This window comes from Ascaphus truei, chromosome 8, assembly GCF_040206685.1.
Source record: "Ascaphus truei isolate aAscTru1 chromosome 8, aAscTru1.hap1, whole genome shotgun sequence".
NCBI classification, from domain to species: Eukaryota; Metazoa; Chordata; class Amphibia; order Anura; family Ascaphidae; genus Ascaphus; species Ascaphus truei.
The window spans coordinates 38,456,814-38,470,765 of record NC_134490.1 but is presented as its reverse complement, the minus strand read 5'-3'; the positions used below and the strand labels follow the sequence as shown (position 1 = coordinate 38,470,765).

The following is a 13,952-nucleotide window of genomic DNA, read 5'->3' as shown; positions in this document are numbered from 1 at the left end:
ACTATGCGGAGATATATATGCTAGGTAAACCACCGGATGTCTAAAATCACCTGCCCTAGGCAATTGGGCCTTATCTGAGTGATAATCACCGGGTGTTGAAATCATGAATGTACCATAAACGTCCATTCAGGCGGAATTCCTAAGCATATTGATATAAAGATATAAAATCACAACAAGTGACATATTAAAAAGATACTCAGAAAAAAGGAGTCTAATAAAACAATCCCAAAATGTTTAACTGTAGAATGCAACCATAGCCTTATACATAGTTGTTAGTATATTGATACATAGTTTTACAGTCAGGAGAACTTTAAAAAATGCTGCTTATTAATACACTCCATTCTAATACACGTGTATGATCACTACGGGGATAAAAAAAAAAAACCTAGGTGTAGCAGATATTACTAGGGGGGATCAAACCCATAATGATCCACGTACCTGTGGAGATATATTCTTGACTCTTGTTCCTTTGAATAGTTAGGCGAGGGCGGGATGTAGCTGTGGGTTTTGGGAGGATAATTATGCCATATATAATATCTTTGCTTTTTCTGTTTAATTTGCAAAATATAATTGGTAATTTATGTAGAAATAAAACAGGATGCCTGATAAGTCATATGGGTGGGTATTGCAAAATTTATGTATGCACACCTTTTTTCTTTTGGGTATAAAGTAGACTGATTGGAGCATTTGTGTTAAATCAGACCGCAATGTTTTGATTTGTATTTAATGCACCCTTGCTAACAGCTGTGTCACGGGACACCAGGCCATTTACACCTTTTTTTACCAGGATCATGCATTAAGCAAAACCAGTTTAATGAAATAAATTGTACATTTATTCAGAGGAAAAGGCAAACACACAATGTTACACAAACTACAGCAAAAAGACAGTTACTTGGAAATTGGGGTAACACGTAGACTCCTAGATGCAGGGAATCCTATTCCTGATAACAGTTGCAAAAACAGGACAGAAAATATTCCAGGCAGTTTTTGCTGAAGCAGTCCTTTTCTTGCTGGAGACTTGCAACTGGAAACTTAGAATCTTAGAGGATTGGAGAACTATGAGACCTTAGAGAACACCTTGAAAAACCACTCTAATGGGCGCGAGGAGTTATAATACCTCTGACTTTCATTCAAATAATATTATAACCCAATCCAAAGCGTGAGAAGTTTCTCTGCCACCAAGCAGACAAGCTGGTAGACACAACAAGCTTACTTGGAATCTGAATGAACCAAGGGGCATGGGCAAGTTGGCACTTCTGGCCCAATGCCACCCGCAGTGACCGGCTCCTGCCAGTCTGGTGGGATCAATGGAAATGCAAAGGGCATCAATTGATATCAGGGTGTGGATACTTGAATCCTTCCCTCCTGTCCAAAGGGTCTTGACACCTTGGGGCTTTAATCTCCAGATGTCCTGCCAGACCTCCTGGCACCACTTGGTAGTCCAGTGGCCTGTTCGAGCATTGGTTTTGAAAGTCCCAACTCATTTCTGTGCACAAACAGATATGTTTTAAAACACTGTTCCATAAAATATCCTAAATCTTTTGGTTATGGGAAATAGAATAAAGAAGCTGCACGTTATTTCTTACTAGCCATATTCCCCACACTCTGAAAATTAAACTTAGGACTGAACTTTTAAAAGTCCCCTCACAACCTTGTAGATAGGAGTATCCCCAGAACCCCTATACTGGTTCTGGGTGACCTGGGTATCCCCATTAACCTAGAGACCCATTGACTGTTTCAGGGACACCTCACATCTCTGCCCCATTTACCTTTTTTGGCTGTGATGAAGCAGGGACCCCTAATGGTGAGTCATACAAGCGTTTTCAAGGGGAGATAAGGGGAAAGGTAAAAACACAAAAATTCTTTGTCGCATAATTACAGGTAATGCTTTTACAACAGTTAGGTCCAAGAGCTGACATTCCTGAACCCCAAAACATGGATCAGAGGTAACCAAACGGGTTTAACCTTTATTAGTGAGCCTGGCTACCTCCTTCACCGTCGCAAGCTGTTGCAATAAAATCTCTAGATAAATTGCTTAACCAAAAATGAATGTGTGGGACTCAATTTTTCTCGACAGGAGCCTGAATGAAACCTGGTGCTGGGCATCGTTCTCGTGTAACTTTGTTGACTGCAGGACAGGATAAGGACCCGCAGGGGGGTAGGGAGTAAGTAGTACACCGACCTTGGCCTGGGATGCAGGGGTAGTCGGGTCCAGTTCCAGGGTCGAGGCAGGCAACGGGTAGTCAGGTCCGGTTCCGAGGTTGTGGAAGGCAAGGGGTAGTCAGGTCCAGTTCCGAGGTCGCAGAAGGCAAGAGGTTGTCGGGTCCAAACGAGATCCAAGTACAGGCAGGCAAAACAGAGGCAAAGGCAGAGCTCAGACAGATCAAGGTACCAAGTACTTTGCACGAGCAACGACTAGTAGCAACTGCCTGCTATTTAAAGGCCAGAGGCAGCTAGGTCCCTGTATGTCAATTCATCCTTCAGCCTCTCCTCAATGCCCTGACGGAAAGTAGCCTTCAAAGCACCCTCGTTCCAATCGGTCTCCGCTGCCAGGGTCCTAAACTCAATAGCATATTGTCCGATAGTGCGTGAGCCTTGTTTTAAAGCTGCAGTAGTGTGAATTCAGCGGTAGCCGCACGACCGGGTGTATCAAAAATTATCTAGAAGGTTTGCATGAAAGCGACGGAGTCATCCAACAAGGGGGAACCCTTTTCATAAAGAGGTGACGCCCAAGCTAATGCTTCGTTCATGAGGAGGGAAAAAATATGTCACCCGAGAGCGGTGGGTAGGGAAGGATGACGGTTGAGTGTCAAACTGCACTTGGCATTGGTTCAGAGAGAAGGTATCCCGTGGGGGGAAGTGCAAACAGTGCACATCTTGTTGAACCAAAATAAGAACGACGGTGGCTGGGTAAAAAATTACTCTTTATTGGGTCACATCACAAAACACTCACAAAGCCCTGTGAGAGGAACCTCTGATGCGTTTCGGACTTGCCTGCCTTGCAGTTTTGGCTTTTTTTGTTGTTAAATATATCATGACACGGTGTAATATGTCACGTGTTGTTGTTCATCTGAGGTTGTATTTACCTAATTTTAAGACCTGCTAAGGAACAGATGATTGTTATTATGTCCTAATATGGAAAACCATGGAATTCAAAGAGGGTGTACTTTCTTTTTCACATGACTGTATACCCGTACCGTTACATACCCCCAACGGACTCGTCAAACAAATAATCAACATGATAGCTACTTTTTGATACTTTCGTCTTGCCCTCATTGCTCTTCTCGTTTGTCCCTCTGCTGTCTACCGACCCACCTGACACCCCATGCTCCCTTGCACTGCATGTGCCGCCCCTCCCACCCAAACCTGTGCTACATTAAGAAAATGGCTTGCAGCCCCATCTACCCGTCTTGAGCTTACTCTACATCTCCCACACTGCGCCACCAACTTGACCCCAGGATGCCATGAAATCCCTAAAGGCTCCCAAAAATAAATTGCTGCCCCCTAAGCTCTCCAAGTCTGCTGTCCCAACCCACGCCAAAGCCTGTCGCAGCGCCCTTTCCCCATGCCCCGAGAAGGACCTACCTTCAGTATCCACACCTTTATCAAAAGACTGCTGTTCTTGCTCGCCCTTTGTTGTTACTGAGCGGCCGTCCTGTGCTTCTGCAGTTGAATGCCAAATCCCCCTTGTCATGCTAAGCCATAAAGCCTTGCCAAATGCCTCTGCCCTGAGCCCTGCTGCCCTCCTCGTTGCCAGAGTTGGCCCCGTTGGATCCCTCCCTAACTGCTCCCCTTCTAACCAGGGCAACCTGCTCTCTCAGCCCTTCTGCCCCGATGCAACTCTCCTGTTAGCCCCCCACACATCTATACCCCTCCATACCTCCCTCTCCCTTCTAGCGTTTCACCGCTACCTTAGTTATATTCTCCTCTACAATCAGTGTATATAGACAATGGAGGCATTATGCCTCATTCTAGGCTGTTTATTTGGAATAGAGATTGCTCTATAGCTACTTAGTCAATCTGAGATTACAAGTGAAGATTCACGTTAGCGACAACTTTTGTCCAATCAGAGGAGATTTTAAAGTATTTAAGAGTAGTCTGATAGTAGAGGAGAATACTCCTGAAGAAACGTGTAGCGTTTACCCAATCGCATCCAGGGAAAAGAGAGAAACGCGTCTTGTGTGGGTGAACATCCGGGGATCTAACCCGGAAGTGCGGAGACTCTACAGTGGGAATGCAGAGTCTGTGAGAGAAGGAGAGGCGGTGAGAGCGCAACCTTCCACCACAGAGAGATATACAGATTGTATATGTTTAAAAGAAGATACACATTGTGAGTGTTCATTTTTAAGTGCTTATATTATATAAAGAAACGTTCATACTGTCTGCACTCAGTCTCTTTTCTCTACTTTCGCTTTGGAGGGTTCCTCTTCTACCTTACTACCATTGCAGACTATTTGCCACAGTTTTGGAATCGCTTTTATTATTGGGAAATATGTCAGTATTACTCCAACCACCAGTCCACATGATAATTATCTTGTAAGGATATATTGCACTATATTCTGTCCAATTAATTTATTTTCCGGTTACTACACTGCGCTCCCCTGACTTGGACGACGATTGCATCTATATGGGAAATATGCCCTGTGTTCAGTGTGACGTGCCAGTGAACTCTAAAAATGGACTCATAGTTTATGTGGTTTGTGCAAGCTGTGTATCTATTTTGGTTCAAAATTCAATGAATATAAATTGGTGCAAATGGTGAATACTTGGAGTGAAATTTAGAAAAAAATTACGTAAGTCAGGTAATTTATAAATAACATTCTTCCCCACCAACGATTCTCACGCGCGTCGCACCTTTCACCACTGTGTCCAGTATTTTTGGACAAGCCACCTGGCAACCTTAGGTGCACACCCTTGGAATTTCCTTAATATGCATGCAAAGTTTCAGGTGTCTAGGTTTCATGGTGTTTGAGCAACGGCCCTGACACACAGGTGCTTTTATAGCTATAGATACAATATGCAAATCTTCAGTCACAGATACATTGTCCACAGGTATACAATGTATCTGTGACTGAAGATTTATATAAGGTACCTGGTTAGACTGTAACTTAGGCTGCGCTTATAGTGCCGACGACGCGATCGTGGCGTCAAAACAAATGCATGGTCGCCGTCGTGGGCACTTATAGTGCACGCGACGGCGACAAAGCGACAGTGCTACGAAAAATCTGGTAGTCACTGATATTTGATTTTTTCGGCGACGGTCTCCCCTTGCGGCCAATCCGGAGCGTCTCCGTCCCTCTGCCCTACGCCTTTATGACGTCGCTGGCCTTGTAATCTGTGACGTCGCCTAAATTTAAAATGCAACTTTCGCAATGGCGACAGGTGACGTAATCCGTCGCGTCGCCGGCACTATAAGTGCGGCCTAACACCATGTTCATGCCATTTCCCGTCCCTACGATTCTGCTGCTACTGGCTGCAGCCTCACAAATGAGGTACTCTTATATACCTGTTTTGCCCAAAACAAAAATGGAAACATCAGTCTGGATGCCGTAGCCACCACTATGCCTTTGCCCCACTCCAATATGGTTGCTACCCGTCTCGATTTCCGCCCTCATCATGCCTAGTGACGTAGAAATCGCCGAACAATAGCGCGGACGGATTTTGACTTGTTACCGCCCACCCGGCATTTTCGTCCAATCAGCGGACGCGCTGGCAAACGGAGGGATACGCGTAGTGGTGAGTTGCCGCCGGACTCGTGCACTGTTGTGTGAAGGATACACGCGCTGAGGGAGCGCGTCCCCTACTCTTTCTTTCCCCCACCCCCCTCCTTGCCCCCCATCCCGGTATCGGAGAGCGGGATGGAGAGGAAGCGCTGGGAGTGCTCGGCCCTGCCGCAGGGCTGGAAGAAGGAGGAGGTTACCCGGAGGTCGGGACTGTCAGCGGGAAAGAGCGATGTCTATTATTATAGGTGAATGGGGAGAGAGGGGACCAGTAAGGGTGGGGGTAGAGAAGGTATAAGGTTTCAGGAGGGGATTAGGTGGTGCTTCAGTGAGAGAAGGGGGTGTATGAGGGGGTTCTGCGGTTTTTAGGAAGATAGATGGGGTGGAGGGTTACCGAGGGAGGTAGTTAGAAGTAACATGGGGGTACCGAGGCGAAGCTTTGTGAGTGAAGTGGTTGGGCTTAGGGAGTCACAGAGAGGAAGGGTCCAGCTAAGGGAGGAGTGAATGAGTGTTTTCTTATAAGGTGCAGAATCTGGGAGGGGGAGTATTATTATTTTTTTTTGGGGGGGGGGTCATTCTAAGGTTTTAAGAAATCTCAGAATGGGAAATTTAACAATGGGGGTTGAAGTGAGGGATTCCATGAATGTGGGTGTTTGTGGGGTTATTATTATTTATTATTATTATTAGGGATGTAAGAGATTGTAGGGGAACCACATAGGGGTGGGGGGAGGGGGGGTCTCTGAGACAAGAAGGGATATTTGGGTGGCGGTTGTTACAGGGGAAGACTGGATTTGGGGGGAAACTGTGACCTTAGTTGTGGGAGGTGCTGCCACTAGGGGGACGATGTATGGAAGGATGTGGGTGTTGTTTGAATAGGGTATATTGGGTTCCTCCAAATGGGGATTAGGAGATATGTATAGGGTGTAAGGTTAGGAGTGTTGAGGGGTTATGATATGAGGGTCTATATATAGGGGGCTTTAACTCTTTCTGAGTTTGTGGGCTGTGTATAATGATTAGAGATGTGATTTTTTTTTTGCATGTATTTTGCAACCTACAATTATCTTTTTTGTGTTTTGTGTTTTTTTTTTCTCCCCGTTGTGTGTGTTTGTGGCTGTACAGAGAGGCAGGGCAGAGCAGGTAAAGCATTAGGATTATAAGAACATTATCTATATTATGTTCATTTACGTTTATTTATTTTTTTGATCATAAATTTTGTTTTTATTCTTGTGACCCCCTCGTGTGCGAAAGGGACCTGCAGCGCATTGCAAAGCAACATGCAATGCGGTGTTGGCCCCTCTAGCACTTGAGGGGTTAACAAATATGCATTATATTTGATTTAACGTAAAATGTAATGTGTAAAAGAAAAGGCAGTGAGTCGTAATGAAACGCTCCATCTCCCCCAAATAAACACAAGAAAGCAATTAATTTATAATTTGGGATTCTATTTCTCATTTGAAATACTGTAAAAATACATATTTCTTAGCTAGGCAAAAGTGACCTGTTTTTAGTTTTATAAAGTTTGCAAAATAACCTTAAATACAAGATTAACAATTGTCCCACTTTCCTCAGTTCTAAAATAAACTTCACATGGTTTAACAATCCATACACTTGCTAGTTTATTTTCACCAATATTTAACCTATTAAGACACATTGCTGCTCACTTTGTACCTAAGTGAGCCTGCACATTTTAACATTGAGCCCCTACTTATTATATCATCACTGACATCTGATTGCATCTCAGGGGTCATGCAAAGGAAATTAGCATAATTGATTGTAATATTTTTATATCACATTAACCAGATCTTTGTGTGATATAATGCAGTGTAAGAGCTCACATAATTTCAAATCATAGAGATTAAAAGACAACTGAGGGAGAATGGAGACCTTGTATAAGATCCTATAATCTAAACATAGAGAATTTATAAGGAGAAAAGGTACATTATACACACATCTGTATCGACAGATCTATATGTAGTATGTGTGTGTATATCTAAACATTATATATATGACACACACGTGTGTGTGTGTGTGTGTGTATATATATATATATATATATATATATATATATATATATATATATATATATATATATCTCGTACACACATGCATGTTTACAGATGCACATACACAACATTTCCCAGGAGTTGACTATCTTGGATCTGTGTTGTCATTGGAAACAGAGGCTGCAGCACACAGAGATTCTCTGCGCTTCGGGTTTTGTTGGTTAAGGCTGCAGGAGAGGCCTGCAGCTTATCTGTGTTGTTACATTGCTCTGCATGTTGTTATATTGCTCCGCAATGCATTGCAGGCCCCTACAGAGGGTGGGAGGGGAGGGGGCGTGTCCTGCCTCTAAGTCCCGCCTCCTGCGTTTTAGCCCCAGCGGGAAGAAGTTCCGCAGTAAGCCGCAGCTGGCGCGTTACCTGGGGAACTCCATGGATCTCAGCACCTTCGACTTCCGTACCGGGAAGATGCTGATGAGCAAGTTGAACAAGAACCGCCAGCGCATGCGCTACGATGGGCTGAACCAAGCCAAGGTAACATAGAGGACGGGCAGGGAGAAAAAAATTACCACACTGGTGGGGGAGAGGGGCTGATCCAAGGCGATACAATTCAGGGGGTTGGTGGGCTGAACCAAGCCGAGGGAACACATTGCCGGATGGGTCTCTGTGGCACATTGTGCAGGGAGTGGGAGGGAGAAGAAGCAAAGGCAGGATACAATTCCCTCTGCATTACTGTGTGCAGGCAGCAGTGTAGCCCATGTTATTACATTCAGATTATACTGTTCCCTTCAGCACTGCTCATACTCTTCTTGCAGGGTAAGCCTGACCTCAACACCGCACTCCCCGTTAGGCAGACGGCCTCCATATTTAAACAGCCAGTTACCAAGGTGACTAACCACCCGACCAACAAGGTGAAGAGCGACCCGCAGAAAGCCGTAGACCAACCACGTCAGGTGAGAGGCCAGAGGAGGGAAGGGTTAATAGTTGTCACTGCCTGAGCGGTTGTTACAATGTTAGTCTTATAACATTTTCTCCATGAATTTCCTTTTTTTTTTTTTTTTACAAAATATTAATAATTTGTATTATAAGGATTTTTATTTGAGGGAGCTTTAAAAATGACCCTTATCAATATTATCCTACCATGCCTTATCAGAAAGCCAATAAAGATAAGGGAGAGGGATTTGCCTGGGCAAACTCTTGGTAAACAGTTATAACAGACAAAGCAGCCAGAGGACATCAATCCCAAGTCTCAACTCACCCACCATGTTTGCACACTGACTTTAAAAAGGATTTTGGAAATGCTTCTAGGTGACACATTTTGATGGGAAAGGGGTCGATCACCCAGTTTTGACTTCCTTAAACACGTCCCTGCCATTAGTACACTTCGGTCCTAGCAGGGACAGCCCCTTGAATCGGTACTCTTCCTGTCTGCAGCTGTTCTGGGAGAAGAAGCTCAGTGGGTTAAACGCCTTCGACATAGCAGAGGAGTTGGTGAAAACTATGGATCTGCCAAAAGGACTGCAAGGTAAGAGGTGGTGGGTGATTTTTCTGCATACCTCTGACCCCCTCTTTCTCCCCTCGAACCCTGAATACCTTGGCCTCTCCTGTGGGTAACCCAGCTCCTGGCTACCTTTGATTGTACTCACAAGATGATATCGATATAACCGTAGATATATGTAGTTGGTGCATGGGATGAGGAGCCCAATTAAAATGCCACCTCCCACATAGACAAAATCCAGAAATATAATAGACTCATGACTCTTCAATATAGAAAAAGTAGGATGGTTACCTGAAAAAAGGCCAAAATGGAGCAAAAAATGGGCAATATGCCACAAATGGACAGCACAGAAATGTTCTCAGTAATTAGAATGAAAAAGAATATAATTACATTTAACAAAAATACAAAATTAAACTGGACTAGTGTACATACATACCCAGGTAGGTAGGCACAGATGTAGCAAGACTTACTGTTTGTGTCGCCGTGACGATAGCGGCCCAGGAAGATTAATTCTGTGGGGGGTTTCATTCGGAAGCATGGATGCTGTGGGATCGCAGAAGACACTGTTCGCAGCACCGCGGTCGCTTTCGGCTGTGGTCCTAGGGACAGTAAATCTTGCTACATCTGTATGGGTAGGAGTGGAAACGGGACGCTTGGGCTATACTTGTCCCTTTCTCAGCCACACTCAGAAATTCAGGGGGCAAACACGAGTCTCTAAGGGAAAATTAGCATTATCTGATGCCAGTTTCTAAGTGTCTGTGACATGATTATACAGTTGGTTTACTAGTGTGTGTGTGTGTGTGTGTGTGTGTGTGTGTGTGTGTGTGTGTGTGTGTGTGTGTCGGCCAACTTAATAACAAAGGAAATTGTCACCTCAAGATCATTATGGGAGATTTCAATGCAAAGATTAGTGCCCAGCCGAAAGACGAAGCATCAGTTGGTAAGTATGGTTACAGTAATGAACGTGGGGACAGATTAGTAGAATTTGCAGAATGTGAAAACTTCTACATCATGAATTTATTATTTAAGAAGAATCCAAATAGAAAATAGATATGGAATGGACCCAATTCAGTAAAAAATTAAATGCATTCTATCCTAATTAACAAGGCAAATCCTAATAGAAAGTGGACATCAATAATAGCAGAGAATTACAACTATAGCTAAAAATAATACTTCAGCTTTCTTGAAATGCGTGTGGACACTGTAACAAACAATTATGAAGATTCTAGTTGAAAGCGCAGAAGAAGCTGGAGGAATTTCTAACAAAGATCTGGAGACAAAGCAATTACTGAAAAGCCAACAAGAAATGAGGCAATCCCAAGACGTAAGAACAAGAATTCAGTATGCAGAGCTGTGCAAGACGGTCCACAAACGTATAACTGGAGATGTAAGAAAATGTGACCTTGTAAAGAAGACTATCGAAGATAACGAAAGCTTAAAGAAAACAAAGCCTCGACTTTTATGATTAGGAAGAAGCAAATCATTGCACATCGGCAAAACCTTGCACTTATAAAGAAAGTTGAGAACTTCTACATGAAATTGTATGTGAACAGAGCATAATCCAGGAGAGAACAAGCGAGAAGAAACCACCAATGATGTACCATGCTTCCTTCCAGAAGAAGTGGCTAAGGCAATAAAATCCATGAAGAGTATGAAGGCCCCCGGGGTAGTTGTAATTACAACTGAAGATTTGAAAGAGGCTGTGAAAGAATTGGAGCAAATCCTTGCAAAGCTCTTTACATGTTGCTTGAAGTATAGGAACATTTCAGAACAATGGAGCAATGTCATAGTTATCCTTATCCACAAGAAGAGAGACAAAGAACTACAAATTAGATCACGATTTTTACAAAGATACTTGCTACTTGGCTGTAACATCTGGGCTGGACAAACCAGCTTAGAGAACAAGCGGGATTTCAGCGGATACAATAAAATGGACCAAATTCCAAGTTGTACAAGATGTGATTTCCCTAAGTAATGAATATGATTTACCACTCAGCATAGGATTTATAGACTGCAAAAAAGTATTTGATTCTGTGTACAATTTGGCGGGCCTAGATGGATTAAGAAGATGCATATATTGATATAAAGAACATGTACGAGTGCCACATCAACCATTGGATTACTTGATGGTACAACACAAACAAGATGAGGATCAGCAAGGGAGTGCAACAGGGAGACACCATGTCACCAAAGCTTTTCCCAGAAACACTTGAATTATTCAAGACATTGCATTGGGAGAAAAAAGGACCTCAAGTACGGTAATTTATTTTAAGTCGCATACGATTTGCAGATGACTATTTTTGCTACAAGTCCAGGAGATCTACAACTAACAAATCTGAGAACTCACCGAAGCAAATAAGTGGACATCCACGTGGATCTCAACAAGGCCAAAGTGATGTTCAACAAATGTGTCAACTCTGCAAAGATCACAATAAATGAAACAGAACTAAAAGAAGTTGTTTGTCTTGGCCGGCAAGTAACAATGGATGGGTACCGTTTGAATTAAATCAATAGAATAAAGATGGGATGGGACACATTTGGAAGGAACAAGACAATCTTTCAAAGGGATCTTCCACTTTGACTCATGAGGAAAGTTTTGACCCAGTGTATTCTGCCCGTGCTCACGTACGTATGTGAAACGTAGACCCTAAATGCAAAGATAATTCAGAAGCTTCAGACAACTCCTTAAGAAGTATGGATTGATGTATGCTGGGTATTACACAAAGAAATAAAAAAATAATGGGTTTGAAACCAAATAAGTCTATGACAACACAAGGGTGAAGAAAGTAAAATGGCAGTGGACCAGCCATGTCGCAAGAAGAAATTACTATTGTTGGACAAAGATCGTACGTGACGGTTTCAAGGGTAGTTAAAAGACCAAGACAACAACCACAAGGAAGATGGGGGGGGGGGGATGAAATCAGAATTTGTTGGAGCAACGTGGAGAAGATTGGCAACCGCAGTACCTGTCAGATCATTGGGGGGTCTTTTATTCAACCGTGGATCAACCAGGGCGGAAGATGACATACAGTGGCGAGAAAAAGTTTGTGAACCGCAATGATAATCACAGAAATTCCAAAGTTTCTCCATGATGACCTTCTTAATAAAATCAATATTTTCTTCAATATCCAATAGGAATTGGTTAGTATAAACCCATGTCTTTTGAAACAAATTGTGTGAATTCGACAATGAGTAAGAGTTTGGGTATGTGCAAAAGTAAATGGTTTCCCTAGTTCTATCGGCTAGATGAAAGGGGATAAGTAGAATACGGTGTTCAAATAATTAGGTACATCATCTTGAGTGAGTTTGGGAGGCCCCACCCTATATAAAAATCAGAAACCTTGAGTTTGGTCTTCACCATACAGGTGTGTGGAAACACCTTGTGCCACGATCAAAAGAAATTTCTAAGGACCTCAGAAAAGAAGTTATTGATGCCCATCAGTCTAGAAGGGATTACAAAACCATTTCTAAGGATTTGGGGCTCCACCAATCCACAGTCTGTCTACTAGTGGAGAACGTTCAAGATCAGTCACTCTACCCAGGAGCAGTTGTCGGACCAAAATCTCTCCAAGGACAAACCGGCAAATCATCCAGGAAGTCACAAAGAACCACAGACTAACATCCAAGGATCTGCAGGCCACTCTCACCTTGGCTAATGTGAGTTCATGCTCAACTATCAGAAAAAGACTGAAAAAGAACAGTGTTCATGGAAGGATAGCCAAGTGTAAACCACTGCTCTCTAAAAAGAACATTGCTGTCCATCTGAAGATTGCCACAAGACTTCTGGAATAATGTTCTCTGGGCAGAAGAGTTAAAGGTAGAACTTTAGGTCCTGAAATGAGAAACATTATGTTTGGCGAAAACCAAACACTGCGTTCGAACAGAAGAACCTCATCCCAACCGTCAATCATGGTTGTGGGAGTGTCTGGTGGTTTGGGGCTGATTTGCCGCCTCCACACCTGGATGGCTTGCCATCATTGATATAACCATGAATTCTGCATTGTATCAAAATATTCTAGAGGAGAATGTCATGCCAGCAGTCCATGAGTTGAAGGTGAAACGAAAGTGGGTCATGAGAACTCTGTCTACCTCTTCTTCTAAACGTCTGTTCACGTGATGAAGATACTCTGGGATCTCTCTTTCTTGCATTAACCTTTGACCTTCAGCAGCATAAAAACAATTTGTCTCCTCCAAACTGTAAGACCCTTCCTTTCCTGGCTTCTCCAGCTGAAGCATTCGATCATTGCACAATGATCTTAAACATACCAGCTGATATTCAGAAGAAGAAATTCCGCGTTTTAGAATGGCCTAGTCAAAGTTCGGACCTAAACCCCATCGAAATGTTGTGGCAGGACCTGAAGCGAACTGTCCATGCAAGCCCTCAAATGCCACTGAGTTGAAGTAGTACTGTAAGGAGGAATGGGCCAAAATGCCTCAAAACCGACATGAGACTGACAAGCAGTTACAGGAAATGCTTGGTTGAAGTCATTGCTGCTCAAGGAGGCGCCACCAGGTACTGAATCTAAAGGTTTACATACTTTTTCACACATGGATATTGAATGTTTAATTATTTGTGCATAAATGTTGAAAATATCATATTTTTTTGTCTAGCTTATTTGATCAGGTTATCTTTATCTATTATTAGGACTTAGATTAAGATCTAATAACATTTTAGGTGTGAAATATATGAAAATCTTAAGGGGGTTCAAAAACTTTCTTGCCACTGTATATACA

At 43.1% G+C, this 13,952-nt stretch overlaps 1 protein-coding gene across 4 annotated transcripts in view; it reads left to right on the top strand.

Moving 5' to 3' along the window:
- Window positions 1–5,735: 5,735 nt before the first annotated feature.
- MBD3 (methyl-CpG binding domain protein 3) overlaps window positions 5,736–13,952 on the top strand; it is a 12,821-nt gene continuing 4,604 nt past the window's right edge. The window contains exons 1-5 of one of the 4 annotated variants that reach the window (XM_075611540.1): window positions 5,736–5,968; window positions 6,840–6,857; window positions 8,029–8,254; window positions 8,536–8,673; window positions 9,155–9,245. In XM_075611540.1, coding sequence (XP_075467655.1) covers window positions 5,859–5,968; window positions 6,840–6,857; window positions 8,029–8,254; window positions 8,536–8,673; window positions 9,155–9,245 — 583 coding nt within the window. In that variant the 5' untranslated portion in view covers window positions 5,736–5,858. The remainder of the gene's footprint in view (window positions 5,969–6,839; window positions 6,858–8,028; window positions 8,255–8,535; window positions 8,674–9,154; window positions 9,246–13,952) is intronic. The other 3 variants (XM_075611542.1, XM_075611541.1, XM_075611543.1) reach the window with 3 other exon arrangements.